This window comes from Lissotriton helveticus, chromosome 5_1, assembly GCF_964261635.1.
Source record: "Lissotriton helveticus chromosome 5_1, aLisHel1.1, whole genome shotgun sequence".
NCBI classification, from domain to species: Eukaryota; Metazoa; Chordata; class Amphibia; order Caudata; family Salamandridae; genus Lissotriton; species Lissotriton helveticus.
The window spans coordinates 1556603128-1556616926 of NC_136065.1; the positions used below are offsets into that span (position 1 = coordinate 1556603128).

The 13799-nt window shown below is 44.5% G+C and overlaps 1 protein-coding gene across 2 annotated transcripts in view; it reads left to right on the forward strand.

The window, feature by feature from the left end:
• PIK3C2B (phosphatidylinositol-4-phosphate 3-kinase catalytic subunit type 2 beta) overlaps positions 1-13799 on the forward strand; it is a 463326-nt gene that overhangs the window by 324705 nt on the left and 124822 nt on the right. For both annotated transcript variants that reach the window (XM_078644643.1, XM_078644644.1), the window contains 8 exons: positions 2369-2462; positions 2959-3053; positions 4055-4235; positions 4603-4710; positions 5388-5480; positions 6314-6443; positions 8034-8170; positions 9563-9732. In XM_078644643.1, coding sequence (XP_078500769.1) covers positions 2369-2462; positions 2959-3053; positions 4055-4235; positions 4603-4710; positions 5388-5480; positions 6314-6443; positions 8034-8170; positions 9563-9732 — 1008 coding nt within the window. The remainder of the gene's footprint in view (positions 1-2368; positions 2463-2958; positions 3054-4054; positions 4236-4602; positions 4711-5387; positions 5481-6313; positions 6444-8033; positions 8171-9562; positions 9733-13799) is intronic.

A 13799-nucleotide genomic window follows, 5' to 3' on the forward strand; every position in this document is an offset into this window, starting at 1 on the left:
AAAGTACAGTGTGTGTATGAGTGTGGGCATGCCGAAGGTACCGTGTGTGTAGGAGTGTGATGGGCATGCTTAAAGTACCGTACGTGCATGAGTGTGATTGGGATGCTGAAAGTACAGTGCTTGTATGAGGAGTGAGTGTGATGGGCATACTGAAAGTACAGTGCGTGCAGGAGTGTGATAGGGATGCTGAAAGTACAGTGCATGTGTGAGAGTGGGTGTGATAGGGATGCTGAAAGTACAGTGCGTGTATGAGAGTGATGGGCATGCTGAAAGTACAGTGAGTGTAGGAGAGTGATGGGCATGCTGAAAGTACAGTGAGTGTAAGAGTGTGATAGGGATGCTGAAAGTACAGTGAGTGAGTGTGATGAGCATGCTGAAAGTACAGTGTGTGTATGAGTGTGGGCATGCTGAAGGTACCGTGTGTGTAGGAGTGTGAGTGTGATGGGCATGCTTAAAGTACCGTACGTGCATGAGTGTGATATGGATGCTGAAAGTACAGTGCTTGTAAGAGGAGTGAGTGTGATGGGCATACTGAAAGTACAGTGCATGCAGGAGTGTGATAGGGATGCTGAAAGTACAGTGCATGTGTGAGAGTGAGTGTGATAGGGAGGCTGAAAGTACAGTGCATGTGTGAGAGTGAGTGTGATAGGGATGCTGAAAGTACAGTGCATGTGTGAGAGTGAGTGTGATTGGGATGCTGAAAGTACAGTGCAGGTATGAGAGTGAGTGTGATAGGGATGCTGAAAGTACAGTGCATGTGTGAGAGTGAGTGTGATTGGGATGCTGAAAGTACAGTGCATGTGTGAGAGTGAGTGTGATAGGGATGCTGAAAGTACAGTGCATGTGTGAGAGTGAGTGTGATAGGGATGCTGAAAGTACAGTGCATGTGTGAGAGTGGGTGTGATAGGGATGCTGAAAGTACAGTGCGTGTATGAGAGTGATGGGCATGCTGAAAGTACAGTGAGTGTAGGAGAGTGATGGGCATGCTGAAAGTACAGTGAGTGTAGGAGTGTGGGCATGCTGAAGGTACCGTGTGTGTAGGAGTGTGAGTGTGATGGGCATGCTTAAAGTACCATACGTGCATGAGTGTGATATGGATGCTGAAAGTACAGTGCTTGTATGAGGAGTGAGTGTGATGGGCAAACTGAAAGTACAGTGCGTGCAGGAGTGTGATAGGGATGCTGAAAGTACAGTGCGTGTGTGAAAGTGAGTGTGATTGGGATGCTGAAAGTACAGTGCGTGTATGAGAGTGAGTGTTATAGGGATGCTGAAAGTACAGTGCATGAGTGAGTGTGATAGGGATGCTGAAAGTACAGTGCATGTGTGAGTGAGTGTGAGAGGGATGCTGAAAGTACAGTGCATGTGTGAGAGTGGGTGTGATAGGGATGCTGAAAGTACAGTGCGTGTATGAGCATGCTGAAAGTACAGTGAGTGTAAGAGTGTGATAGGGATTCTGAAAGTACTGTGAGTGTGATGGGCATGCTGGAAGTACAGTGTGTGTATGAGTGTGGGCATGCTGAAGGTACCGTGTGTGTAGGAGTGTGAGTGTGATGGGCATGCTTAAAGTACCGTACGTGCATGAGTGTGATATGGATGCTGAAAGTACAGTGCATGTGTGAGAGTGAGTGTGATGTGCATGCTGAAAGTACAGTGAGTGTAGGAGTGAGTGCGCGATGGGCATACTGAAAGTACAGTGCGTGCAGGAGTGATGGGTGAGCTGAAAGTACAGAGCGTGTATGAGAATGAATGTGATAGGGATGCTGAAAGTACAGTGCGTGTATGAGAGTGAGTGATAGGCATGCTGAAAGTACAGTGAGTGTAGGAGTGTGATAGGGATGCTGAAAGTACAGTTCGTGTATGAGTGATGGGCAAGCTGAAAGTACAGAGCGTGTATGAGTGTGATGGGCATGCAGAAAGTACAGTGCGTGTATGAGTGTGATATGGATGCTGAAAGTACAGTGCGTGTGTGAGAGTGAGTGTGATAGGGATGCTGAAAGTACAGTGCACGTATGAGAGTGATGGGCATGCTAAAAGTACAGTTCATGCAGGAGTGTGATGGGCATGCTGAAAGTACAGTGCTTGTATGAGAGTGATTGTGATTGGGATGCTGAAAGTACAGTGCATGTATGAGAGTGAGAATGATAGGGATGCTGAAAATACAGTGCGTGTGTGAGAGTGAGTATGATGGGCATGCTGAAAGTACAGTGCACGTATGAGAGTGATGGGCATGCTGAAAGTACAGTGAGTGTAGGAGTGTGAGTGTGATGGGGATGCTGAAAGTACAGTGCATGTATGAGAGTTAGTATGATGGGCATGCTGAAAGTACATTACCAGTTGGACCAGCAATGATCTCCTGTCACTCGTGCAGATTTCCAGATCAGGAGGTGAGGCGCACAGCTGTGGAGTGGATAGACTCCATATCCGATGCAGAACTCCTGGATTATTTACCACAGCTTGTGCAGGTAAATGGGTTGCACTGCATCACAGTTCTCTGTTCCTCTCTGTTGCACTCTCAAATTCTGTCCATATGCGTTTCTCTTTTCTTTCTCAGACTGTATTGTTCCCATCCTCACAGCTCACCTGCGCGTGCTTTTATTCTCCTGTGACCTGTCTCTCCAGTTCTGAACTTTATGCATTACTTCCCCCGGGTCCTTTCTAGTCATCCACTTTTTCTTTCCATCCCTTTTGCATTAATTTGTCAGTGTTTCATTGGTCCATATTCCTGTTTTTTTCTTCAATAGTCCTATCATCTTCCTTCCTCTTGCTTCCTTACTCCCCCTCAATTGGTTGCTCGTTTACCTGATTTGTTTTTGCAGTGTTTTCTTCTCTTTATTTAATTATATTCCCATCCCTACCACGTTGCAGTTCTCAATCTTTTCCTGTGACTTCCTTTTCCTGCCCTCACTACTTTGCTCTATTGCACCAAATCTAAGTCTGATGTGCGCTGTCATCCCTCAGGCCTTGAAGTATGAATGTTACCTGGATAGCCCTCTAGTCCGCTTCCTGATGAAACGCGCAATTTGTGACCTGCGCATTAGCCACTACTTCTTCTGGTAAGCACTCCAACAGCACAAAGGACTATGAACATCTCACCTGCACTGTTTACACGTGTTGATTGATCTTTATAAAGGATGCAAAGTTGTGTAAATTTCCCAAAACTTCCCTTATGGTAGAATGTTCTTACACTGAAATTTTTCTGCAAAACGTATGTATTCTTGGTGTTTTTTTCTTTTGCAATGTCATCACTATCATACTGACTGTAGTGAAGGTAACCTAAGAGAGTTTGTAGAGTGAAAAGCTCCAACATCTGGACTCTTGAATTGCTATGCACCCCACTCCTAAGACAAACAAATGTTGGTTTGCATTTGAGTCACAATCTTTGAGAGACTTGCCATCTAAAACACATGAACGCCAACAACTATTACTAATGGAATTGTCCATCAATTTAGAGATTAAAATAACGCCCTTTTTGTATTATCTGCTTCTTTGCCACATGGGCACCCTAGTTCATTTTCTCATTCGCTGTCACCGGTCCTTAGCCTGGACATGTTGTCCTGAATGACTGTGTTAGGTCCTTGTTTCTTTGTCTAGGATACCATCATGAACTAGTCTTGTGTGCTATGCCAGATTATATGTTCCATCAGATGCCAGGTTACATTATTACTCTCTTTACCTCTGTGTGACTTGAATGAGACATCTTTGTAGTCTGGGTCAGCACTGTTGTTCATCTTCATTGCCATCGTTTATAAAATGTCATAGGTGTTAAGGGTTAGATCTCTTGTTTTTTGGCCTCTGTATGTGCTGGATGAGGTGTCATTGGTTTCCAGATTACGTTTTTAGTCCTTGAATACATTCAATATTTTATGATGTGTACTTTGTCCCCAGGCCACATAATTTTGTTCTTTGCCCTCGATTGTTTCTTAGATGAGGTGTGAGTTCTGGTACTTTTACCACAATGTTTTTTAGTGGATGTGTCCCTGATACCCACGCAAATGCCCTTGGATGGAATATCTACTCTGATGGGTTGAACCTCTTGTATTCCCTCTTCCTCTAGGCTGCTGAAGGATGGTTTGAAAGACTCCCAGTTTAGCATCCGATACCAGTACCTCCTGGCTGCCTTGCTCTGCTGCTGTGGGAAGGGTCTTCGAGAAGAGTTTGACCGACAGTGTTGGCTTGTCAACTGCTTGTCCAAATTGGCCCAGAAGGTCCGGGAGGCCAATCCGTCCTCTCGCCAGGTTGGTTGTACACCTTCATTGTCCTCTTCATGTTGTCTCTGGTGGGGATGCAGGGCCTCAAAGAGGCCAGGAGAGCACTGTCCTAGAGGATCCAGACCGAGCTGACCATCGATCTTTGTAGCTCAGTTGGAGAGTTGAGTATTGGGCATCCGAGGGGACAACTGCTCCTCTGGATAGAAAGCAGAGGCAAGGAAAGCAACCACTGGAAGAAGAGAAGGTTGAGAGATGTCTCCCATGGTATTTTTAAGTGGTGCAGGAGATGGAGAACGGAGAATGGAGACGGTGGAGAGGTGCTGGACGTGGATCTGGTTGCGGTGGAATTGCGTCCTGTGACTCTGATTAACACACTTCTGCCTTTCTTTTGTAGACCATCCTCCGTGAAGGCCTGGATGATGTCAAGCAGTTCTTTGATGTCAATGGTTCCTGCCGTCTGCCCCTCAGCCCCAGCTTGTTAGTCAAAGGCATCATCCCTCGGGTGCGTAGAGTGGGGCACTAGCGAGGAAGCTTTCATATGGGACCAGCCACTAATATTATTTTCTGTAGAGGAGAAGCTTCAGGCTATCTAGTGACTGGGAAATTGATTGGTGGAATGAAGCTAAGCCCTACCACCAACTTGAATAGATGTCTGGGATGGTGGAAACGTTATTTGAAATTACATTTTTTTTTAATGCGGTACATTTTATTATTACTATCTAAATATCTAAGCTATTACTTGTAACCTCAAAGATCCTGAAATTCCTTCTCCAAAACCGTTAATAATGCTTTGTGTTTACAACTACCTCGCTTGCTTTTTCTGTTCACAACTGGTTGTTTATTTTTTTTGCTTTTTCTACTGCCTTGTTTTGTCACTATCAATGCTTGCTGTTTTTTAACGTCTATATTTGTCCACCCTTTTTTATTTTGGCCCATTTTTTCCTTTCCCCCTTCACTTCTCTCTTACCTCTTTCCTTTTCTCCTTCAGTCTTTTCTGACTTTTCTCCCTGGCTTTTTTCCGCTAAGATACTCTTTCTGGTGCCCTTTTCTTCCCTTGCTCCCTTCTGTCGATCACTCCCCACCATGCATACCTCTGCTGCCTGCCGATCTCCCCGCATTCCTGCTCCACGTAAACGCTGTCCCTGGAACCCCAATTAATGTCCTCTTCTAACTTTCCAGGACTGTTCTTACTTTAACTCCAACGCGGTTCCTCTGAAGCTGTCCTTCCAGAATGTGGACCCCCTGGGGGAGAACATCCGTGTCATATTTAAGGTATGTGGGCTTTGCTGCAGCAGCTCTTTCTCATTCCACCGCCTCTGGACAATTTATAGCTCGGGTCTTGTAACTTTCTTGTGCTGAGCTTCCCTTTCGCCTTACAAAATATTTTCAAGTCGGGCCCCCCTCCAAAATGCTAGCATTGAGAATGAGGCAGAGTAGGGGGGAGGGGGTGTTATTAAATAATTTCAGTGGTACCATTGATTTTGCTCATAATTAGTTGTGGAAGTTATATTAGCTGGAATGCATCCAGGGGAGAAGAAATGCTGAACAAAAATATTCAATGCTGCTTCATTTTTTGTAGAAAAAATACAAAGATGGAAAACATATAAAAATAGGATGGTGCATAACATGGCCTATGCTAAAATTAATATTAGTAAACGATCAAGTCATGTAACAAAAGTTGAGTGATTTTTACATTTGAATTATTTTTTACACTTTCATAATGCAGTTAGGGAATACGCATCAGAAAGATTGATGGCTGCGTCAATTTTATTGGCATTCGCAATTGTGTTGTATTGCTCAGATCCTGAACTGGGACCTTTTCTGATATGTTGTCGTCTCTATTCATTTAATTTTTGAAATCTAGTCAACTCGATGTTAGAGGTTACTCACTCCCCTCAGGTGGGCTCCATTGTGAAAACATGTAACCAGGCAGTGGTCACAAATTCCTAGACAAAGAGCAAGTGTGCAGAATTTGTTATAAATTGTGTGTGCTCAGTAGCGATGGTTGTAACAAATCTTAGAGACGTGCAGAGCCCTTTCCTGTTTGTAGACCTTGTGATTCGCAAAATCATCGGGTTGCCTCATACCTGTCCGGTGTCTTGCAGTGCGGCGACGACCTCCGCCAGGACATGCTGACGCTTCAGATGATCCGCATCATGAACAAGATCTGGATCCAGGAGGGCCTGGACATGAGGATGGTGATCTTCCGCTGCTTTTCGACTGGGCGTGGGAGAGGTGAGCCTCAGAGGATGTCGGGTTGGGGTGTGGATGGGGGTTGGTGGGGGTGGGCTTGTAGGGGAACGTTTCACCAGCATTTAGAAATAGTACCATTTTGAAACGATTTTCATGCCAGTCTTGCCATTATAGTCCTATATTCCCTCTTTCTTTTTAGAACCCTTTAAATTGCATTCAAATATTCTTTAAGCTCAGTGAGCCATGTACAAACCCGACGTTTTCATTCCACCATTGGCAGATGGTCATTTTACAGGGTTATTGCAAGCAAACCTATATTTTCACAAGGAGGCCTCCTAGTGCTACATATAGAATGCAGTAATGTAAAGTTGTCTAGTTTATATTTTGTGGTCAACCTTTTCTCTTTGCACTCTCTTGCTCAAGTTCACCGAGCAGCCCCTTACGGTAAAAGACTCCCCTCTGCCTTTCATGACGGTGGACCATCCTGGGTCTACATACTGCTCTCCTTGTACTGTTTGCCAGTGTTTCCGGGCTTCTCTCCCGCTTCTTCCCCTCTTGTGGCTCCATCACAGGCCCTTGCAGCTGCCGCTTGTTCCTTCTTCTCTGGCATGAACCTTGCCTCTTTCACTGTCTCTGCCGCGCTATCCTGGAAAACTCTGGATTCTCCTCCGTTCCTACCCTAGTGTCTCGTGCCTCCTTACCCAATGCTGTTTTGCTCCTGTGACCTAAATCTAATAACTTACTGTACCCGTTTGGCCAGTAGTTTGAGGTGATTCACCTGAAACTAGTACCCGTGAGACTTGACCTGATGCCCAGGATCTTGGAGCAGGCGCACAATGCCCATAGGGCCCAAAGGTCTTCAGCATCTTCATTTGATTTTCCTTAGGTGTTGTGCCACGGTAAAAGGCACATAACTGTTTTGAGATGATGGACCTGTAAGAACATCATCGGAAGGTGTGGGCTGCTCAGGGATTCATTCGCCACCATTTGCCCATGATTGTCAAACTTCACGCAGTGCGAGCTCTGACGTGGCACGTTCTGTCACTCCCTCTTCCATAAACTGCTTGTATACACCCAGAGGTTGAAATGCATAGAAAGCTCTGTTTACATAAAATATATGACTGGAGACAGACGTCCCCTTTCAGTGTCCTTGCTGAATCTCGCGTCTCTTCTCATTAGTGTTACTCTTGTTGAATGATTGATGAATAAGGCCATGTGATGGTAACGGGGGCACAAACACAATAATAGCTTCTGCAATATTTAAAGCTAGCCATGTAAGTGAAAGCCACACAAATTGCTGATTGGATTAAATGCTTCCATGTGCGCGGGGGCATACAGAAACACTGCCAACAAGACACAGCTGCTTGAGAATTTAATGACTTTGGGTACCACATGACCAGTGTTCAGAAGTCCTCTACTTAGTGTGAAAGGGAGATGTAAAGAGCTGCTTAGATTTCTAATGTCTACATTTGCCAACAAATCATTGCTATAATTCTGACAGACTATCCTATGTAAATATTGGAACATAGTACATGTATGACGCTTTCCACGCATATCGCAATGTAAAATCCACTTCATTCATTCCCCTGCATCTCTTTATGTTTCTGCACATGACCATGATGCTCTTTGCAGGAATGGTTGAGATGATTCCGACCGCGGAGACACTGCGGAAGATCCAGGTGGAGCATGGAGTGACCGGATCTTTCAAGGATCGGCCCCTGGCTGATTGGCTGCAGAAGCACAACCCGTCGGAGGATGAATATGAAAAGGTAATGAAAGCCCAAGTGTGTGATCCTAGGGTATGGGCTTGTCCTAGTTAAGCACAGAGTTATGATGGTAGAACATAGGCTCAGGAAAGTAGAGAGCAAGCTTATGATGGTTAGATGTAAATGACAACAAGTGCACTGCTATGTGATCGCAGACTGTGGGCATGCAACAGCATAACGTGGCCTCACGATAAAGCACAGACACTGATGGTAAAGCACAGGAACTGGTGGTAAAGCACTGGTTCTGATGGTAGAGTACAGGCTTCTGACAGCACAGTATAGTATCCTTGTTGTAGTACACAGGCTAGTTCCATTAGCCAGGTATAGACTCCTGATGATGGAGTACATGCTAGTTATGGTGGATTCCAAGGCCTGGCTTTAGAGCACTGGTACCGAGGGCTGAGCGTGTGCTCCATATGGCCCATCACAGGCTAGAGTCTGGTCCAGATGGAACAGCTCAATTTCTAAAGTTAAACATAAGACTACTGTCTTTGTACATATTTGTAATTTTATTATGGTCTATCTGATAGTTGCCTTGTGGGAAGGTTAATGGCCAGCTATAAGTCTGAGGTGATTATGGTAACAAGCCAATGGTAAAGGTTATAGGCCAAATTGTTTATTATGAAAAGTTATGATAAATGCACAGTGGGCCCGACATATTGATACTGATAAGAATATGTTCAAGTCAAAAGACTTTCAAGGTTGGATCGTTAGTTCTCTGTATTAAAGCCTACAGATATGCACTTTGTTACAAGAAATGTCACGGATTACAGTTGTAAGGAATGATTTTGCTGTTGGCTGAGGGCAGCTCCTTTATATGGGGCACCCTACAACACCACTGACACTCTGAATCTGCTCACCTCAAATGTCTGTTTCACCCTAGCAGAGTTTTTAATTATAGAGCTAGCACAGTGCTGTCCACACCGAGCTAGAGGGTGATCAAGCCTTTCACCAACTTTACAGTTAAGTCTTTAAGCATAGGATTAGCAAGTGCAACTGCTCCTTCAATCTCCCTTCCCTGTACACTCTGTTCTTCTCTCTCACTTATTCTATTGCCTTACACTCTTCTTCCTCTGTCATTTCTCTTCTACTCTCCACCTACATCATTCTCATTCCTTGTTTATCTCCATTCTCTTGGGACTATCCCTCCCAATCTCCTTTCTGTGTATCTAACTTTCTCTTTTCCTCATTCATTGATCTCACAAGCTCTCATCTTGCTGGTCTTCATAGTGATTCCTGTGTCCCTCTGCTGCATTCCTCTACTGTTTTTACTGTAGTTCATTTCACCATCTGCACTCCCCACTCTCATTGTCTTGTTCCCGTCCCTCGGCCCCTCCTCTCGGTGCCCCCTGCTTCACGCACCTTTTCTCACCTTCCTCTCCCTGTCTCCCGCAGGCGGTGGAGAACTTCATCTACTCGTGCGCGGGATGCTGCGTGGCGACTTATGTCCTGGGAATCTGTGACCGGCACAACGACAACATCATGCTGAAGACCAGCGGCCACATGTTCCACATTGACTTTGGCAGGTTCTTGGGCCACGCACAGATGTTTGGGAATATTAAGAGGTGAGAGCAGAGTGGCTAATGAGGAAAACAGAGTCCTGTTTTGGTGGTGTGGTGTGGAGGGGAGGCCAGAGCCCTTGCATACACCACTGGGCTGGGCAATCTACTTATGGGACTCTGGGAATACTGGCCAAACTACTGTGGAATGTGGTGGAGTAGCCTTTAACCCACAGTAGTTATCACAGGAACGATTGGTGAGAAGCAGGGCTGCAATTCGATCCAAAATCGGGAGGTGGGGGGGGGGGAATAACTACTAGAAAAGTAGCGATGGAGCCATCTTAAGAGCTGAATCAAAATTACTTGTGGGGGCTCACTTCACTCTTCTGGCACAATACCATGATGTGAGGTGTAATTTTTCTCAAATATATACAGCCAATCAAACATTTTTATGTGCACTGTCAAGTATTGTTAGTTTCGGCATAACAAGACTTAACTATGTTTACAGTAGACTCAGGGTTATCTCTCAAGGAATTTTAGCGGGAATTCCTATTGTTGACACATTAAGCCAATAGTTCTGGTAAGAGGCAGAATTTCAGGTCCTCCTCCACGGAGTCAGTCATTGGGGGAAGTATTCCATCAATGGAGCAAACATGGGCTCAGTTGTTGGAATACTCAAGGTCCTCCCTGTCTCTAAATAAGACGGGCAGACTAAAGGTTTGGTGGGAAGGATACACCATCACGTTTGCGCTAGATCACCCTGCTACCAAACCCAAAACCAGGCCCTTGGTACATGAATCAATATTCTTACAGTCAAGGGGAAGAATGCCTCTTGTCCATGGTTTGTAACACACAGAATGTTGAATCTGTATTCCCATCATTCTAAATAGTACCCCAGAGTTTTAGCTGACAACCTAGTGTTCTTTTTCTTCAATATGCTTAGACTCTCCCAAGGCCTTAAATGGCACTCACATTTGGAAAGATTTTGACTGTACCAGCCCTCTAGAAACACAGAAACTGAGGATGAAATGTGATTATCCAATTTGCCACAACAACACAGAATCAATGCTAAAACTTGCAATATACCCATAAACCTTGGTATCGGTTGAATATTAAATAGTAATACACTATATAAAACTGTTTGGCAGCATTGCTTGTACTCTGCTTCAATTTATGTCAGTGGACATTTGACAGATGGCTTAAGTGTACTTAAGGGGAATTATTGTGTGAGATTGGATGGACTCGTGCATCCCTGCAGGCCCGACCAGCTTTTTATCTTTCTTAGGTACATAAAAGGAATACTGTTGAGGTGGGTAACAATAAATATCGGTTATTCACATTTTATTTTATGAGGTGTAGGAGTCCTGGAATAAGACTTAGAAAATGATCAGTGCTAGCTTAACCGAAGAAAGGATGATAAATGCATGAAACTGGCTACTAGCAAGAGTGATGGAGTTCAATCAAATCAGAAATAGAATTGAAAAAGATTCTGGACGACTGGGAGCATTTGTAGTTTAAGGGAAAGAGGGTCTTGGCAGGCGTACTAGTTTCTGTTGTCGTGCAACAAGCAGGGAAGTGAGAAGAACAGATAAACACAGCAATCGTAATGCCGAACCAAATTATGAATTTGAGTACTAGCTCTTCTAAATATAAAAAGTATTGCAAGATAATAAATACCTGTTGCCTGGCATTTTCAATTTCAAGCAGTACCTACCATTCATGTTGGTTTGACCCATGGTACTCTCTTGGCCTTCTTTTTCATTGTCATCCCTTCTTGTACCTGGTTATCTTCTACATTGCTTGTCCTCTTTGTTTTTTCCCATCCCCCGTCTGTGCTCTTTCTCTCTTCTAGTCTTTTCAATCACTTATGCTTTTCTCTGTGGACATTCTCTTTCCATCTTTCTTCGAGTAGCGCCCTTTATATTCTTCTCTCTTTCTATTTTTCACCTCCTTATCTGGCTAAGCCCCTGTCTCTCTTTCTTTTTTTCGCCTGTCCTTGTCTACATCTTAGCTGTAAATGTCTACCACTTCTTTGACTATTCAGAGGCCTTGATGCACGATCAAAATTTGCACGACCCCTGTGCCATGCAGCATGCCTTCAACAGGTACAGTGCATTTAGAAGGTGGTGCAGGCTGAACATTGCCAAATGTCATCAAGTACCAAAAGCTTCAAATCTAGGACATCTGGACTTACAACGTATGGTTGTGGGCTGTGGGAGGTGGTAATATTCATAGTGTTTGATAGCTCGAGTTTGAGGTCCCTCACATATGTAAAGGTTCACACAGAGGGCATCCTTGTTCTTTTGCTTTCAAATCACTCATGTTATCTTCTCTGAACAACCAGTGTGGATCCAGCACAGTTGGGTTTTGGTACCACTTTGGCTGGGTTTAGTAAGGAAAGTTATTCAATGATTCTTGTATACATTTGTTTGACATGCTCCTGCTTCATCTTGTTAGACACCAACAAGCAATATTGAAGCTGATTAGTTCATATATCCGATGTGTAAATGTAGTGATGTGGAACTCGCATATTCGTGCAGGAATACAGCTGTAGCTGCATCTTCATCACCACAAGTGTTCAAAAAGCACCCCAGCACCCTGCTCACTACAGCTGTATGAATTTGCCAGAACCTCACCATTCTCACTTTCGTTTCTCTAGCATGACTGGCATTGCTTTGCATTCAAGCTTACATTTTGATCAACTGGAATCCGTCCGATTCACAGTGCATTTCCAACAAAAACACTTTCAAAAACTGTTCTGCAAATCTCATCGCAACATCCTTATACTATGGCATCCTGGACACAAGATCTTTCTCCCCAGTTATTTGCTTGTTCTTTTGACCATGCAAGGAGACAGATTGTCAAAGCCTATCCATATACAAGCATAACATGCTCAAGCAAGTCTTCTCTCAGAGCAATCACTGGGCTCCTTAGCACCCACCTTGAGCAAAAATATATGAGTGCATTAGCGTGGATTTTGTTGAAAATGCCACATTAGCAGCTCTGGCTCATTGAAGCCACCTGTCATGGGTTCACAGTGGTGGAGGATGCCCACAGTACTTGGGGCATGGTCTCAGATGTGCACAGACCTCAGTGACTTGAAGTTGAAATCAATATATATATATTCAACTGATTTAGATGCAGTACTCAGTTATAGACTCCGTGTGGGTTCACTTGGGTATCTTTCAGATCTTTCCCGGCCGGGGGATGGAACAGTGGGTGTTGTCAAAACTCCAGGAGACCAATAGAGACGGGCTCTGGTTTTCCCCTGTGCTACGCAGACCAATGTAGGTGTTTTCCCTGTACAGCATCTTGGTGACGTGTCCTGCAGTGGCACAGCCAGGTCCTCACGCAGCTAGGCTGTTCAGATATTTCCAGCCAGGCTCTTCTGTATAATGTAGTCCACCAAACCCCTTCAGTAACAGACCTGGTTCTTCTCCTTGAAAGGCTTCCAGCTGGATTCTTGTTTCTTACTCAGTCCACAGTCTGGCAGGAGGGCGGTAGCCAGGGAGACTCTAACCTTCCATCACAGTTCCTCCCAAGTGCACATACTCTTCCACACATCCTAATATGTAAATGAATGCTTAAGGGGCATGTACTAAAATGTTGATATGGAGCAGACCCTCTCCCTAACTGAAGAAAACCGGCAAAAAGGCCTGTGCCTTCAGTAATAATCATGCTGTTACTTCTACCAATCCCACAACGTCCAGCCAAAGAGTGATTTCTCAACTTTAGAGCACTGCTCTGTGGTCAAAATCTATGCAACATAGAGGTGCATCAGTGATCTAGATGGATTGTTGGCCTCACTGGGGGGGAATGAAACAAACACAGACCGTAACTGGAAAAACTATGAGGGCACGGCAGCACACTATTAGCCATGAAAGGGACTTTTTGTACAGCATGGACTTTCCATCTTTAGAGGTTTTAACAAAACAAGAATATTTATCAATACTGTTCTCACCGACTAGGATGTAGCCTCTTCTGTTCCCTAGTGGGCTCCTAAGGCCCACGTACGAGTGATGTCAACCAACTTCCTATGGTGGCCACATTTTCATTTTATATGGGCCTTGTACACCTAGGTAAAAGTGGTGTCTTGATTTTCCTGAGACGGCATCTGCCGCTTCTGAATGGAC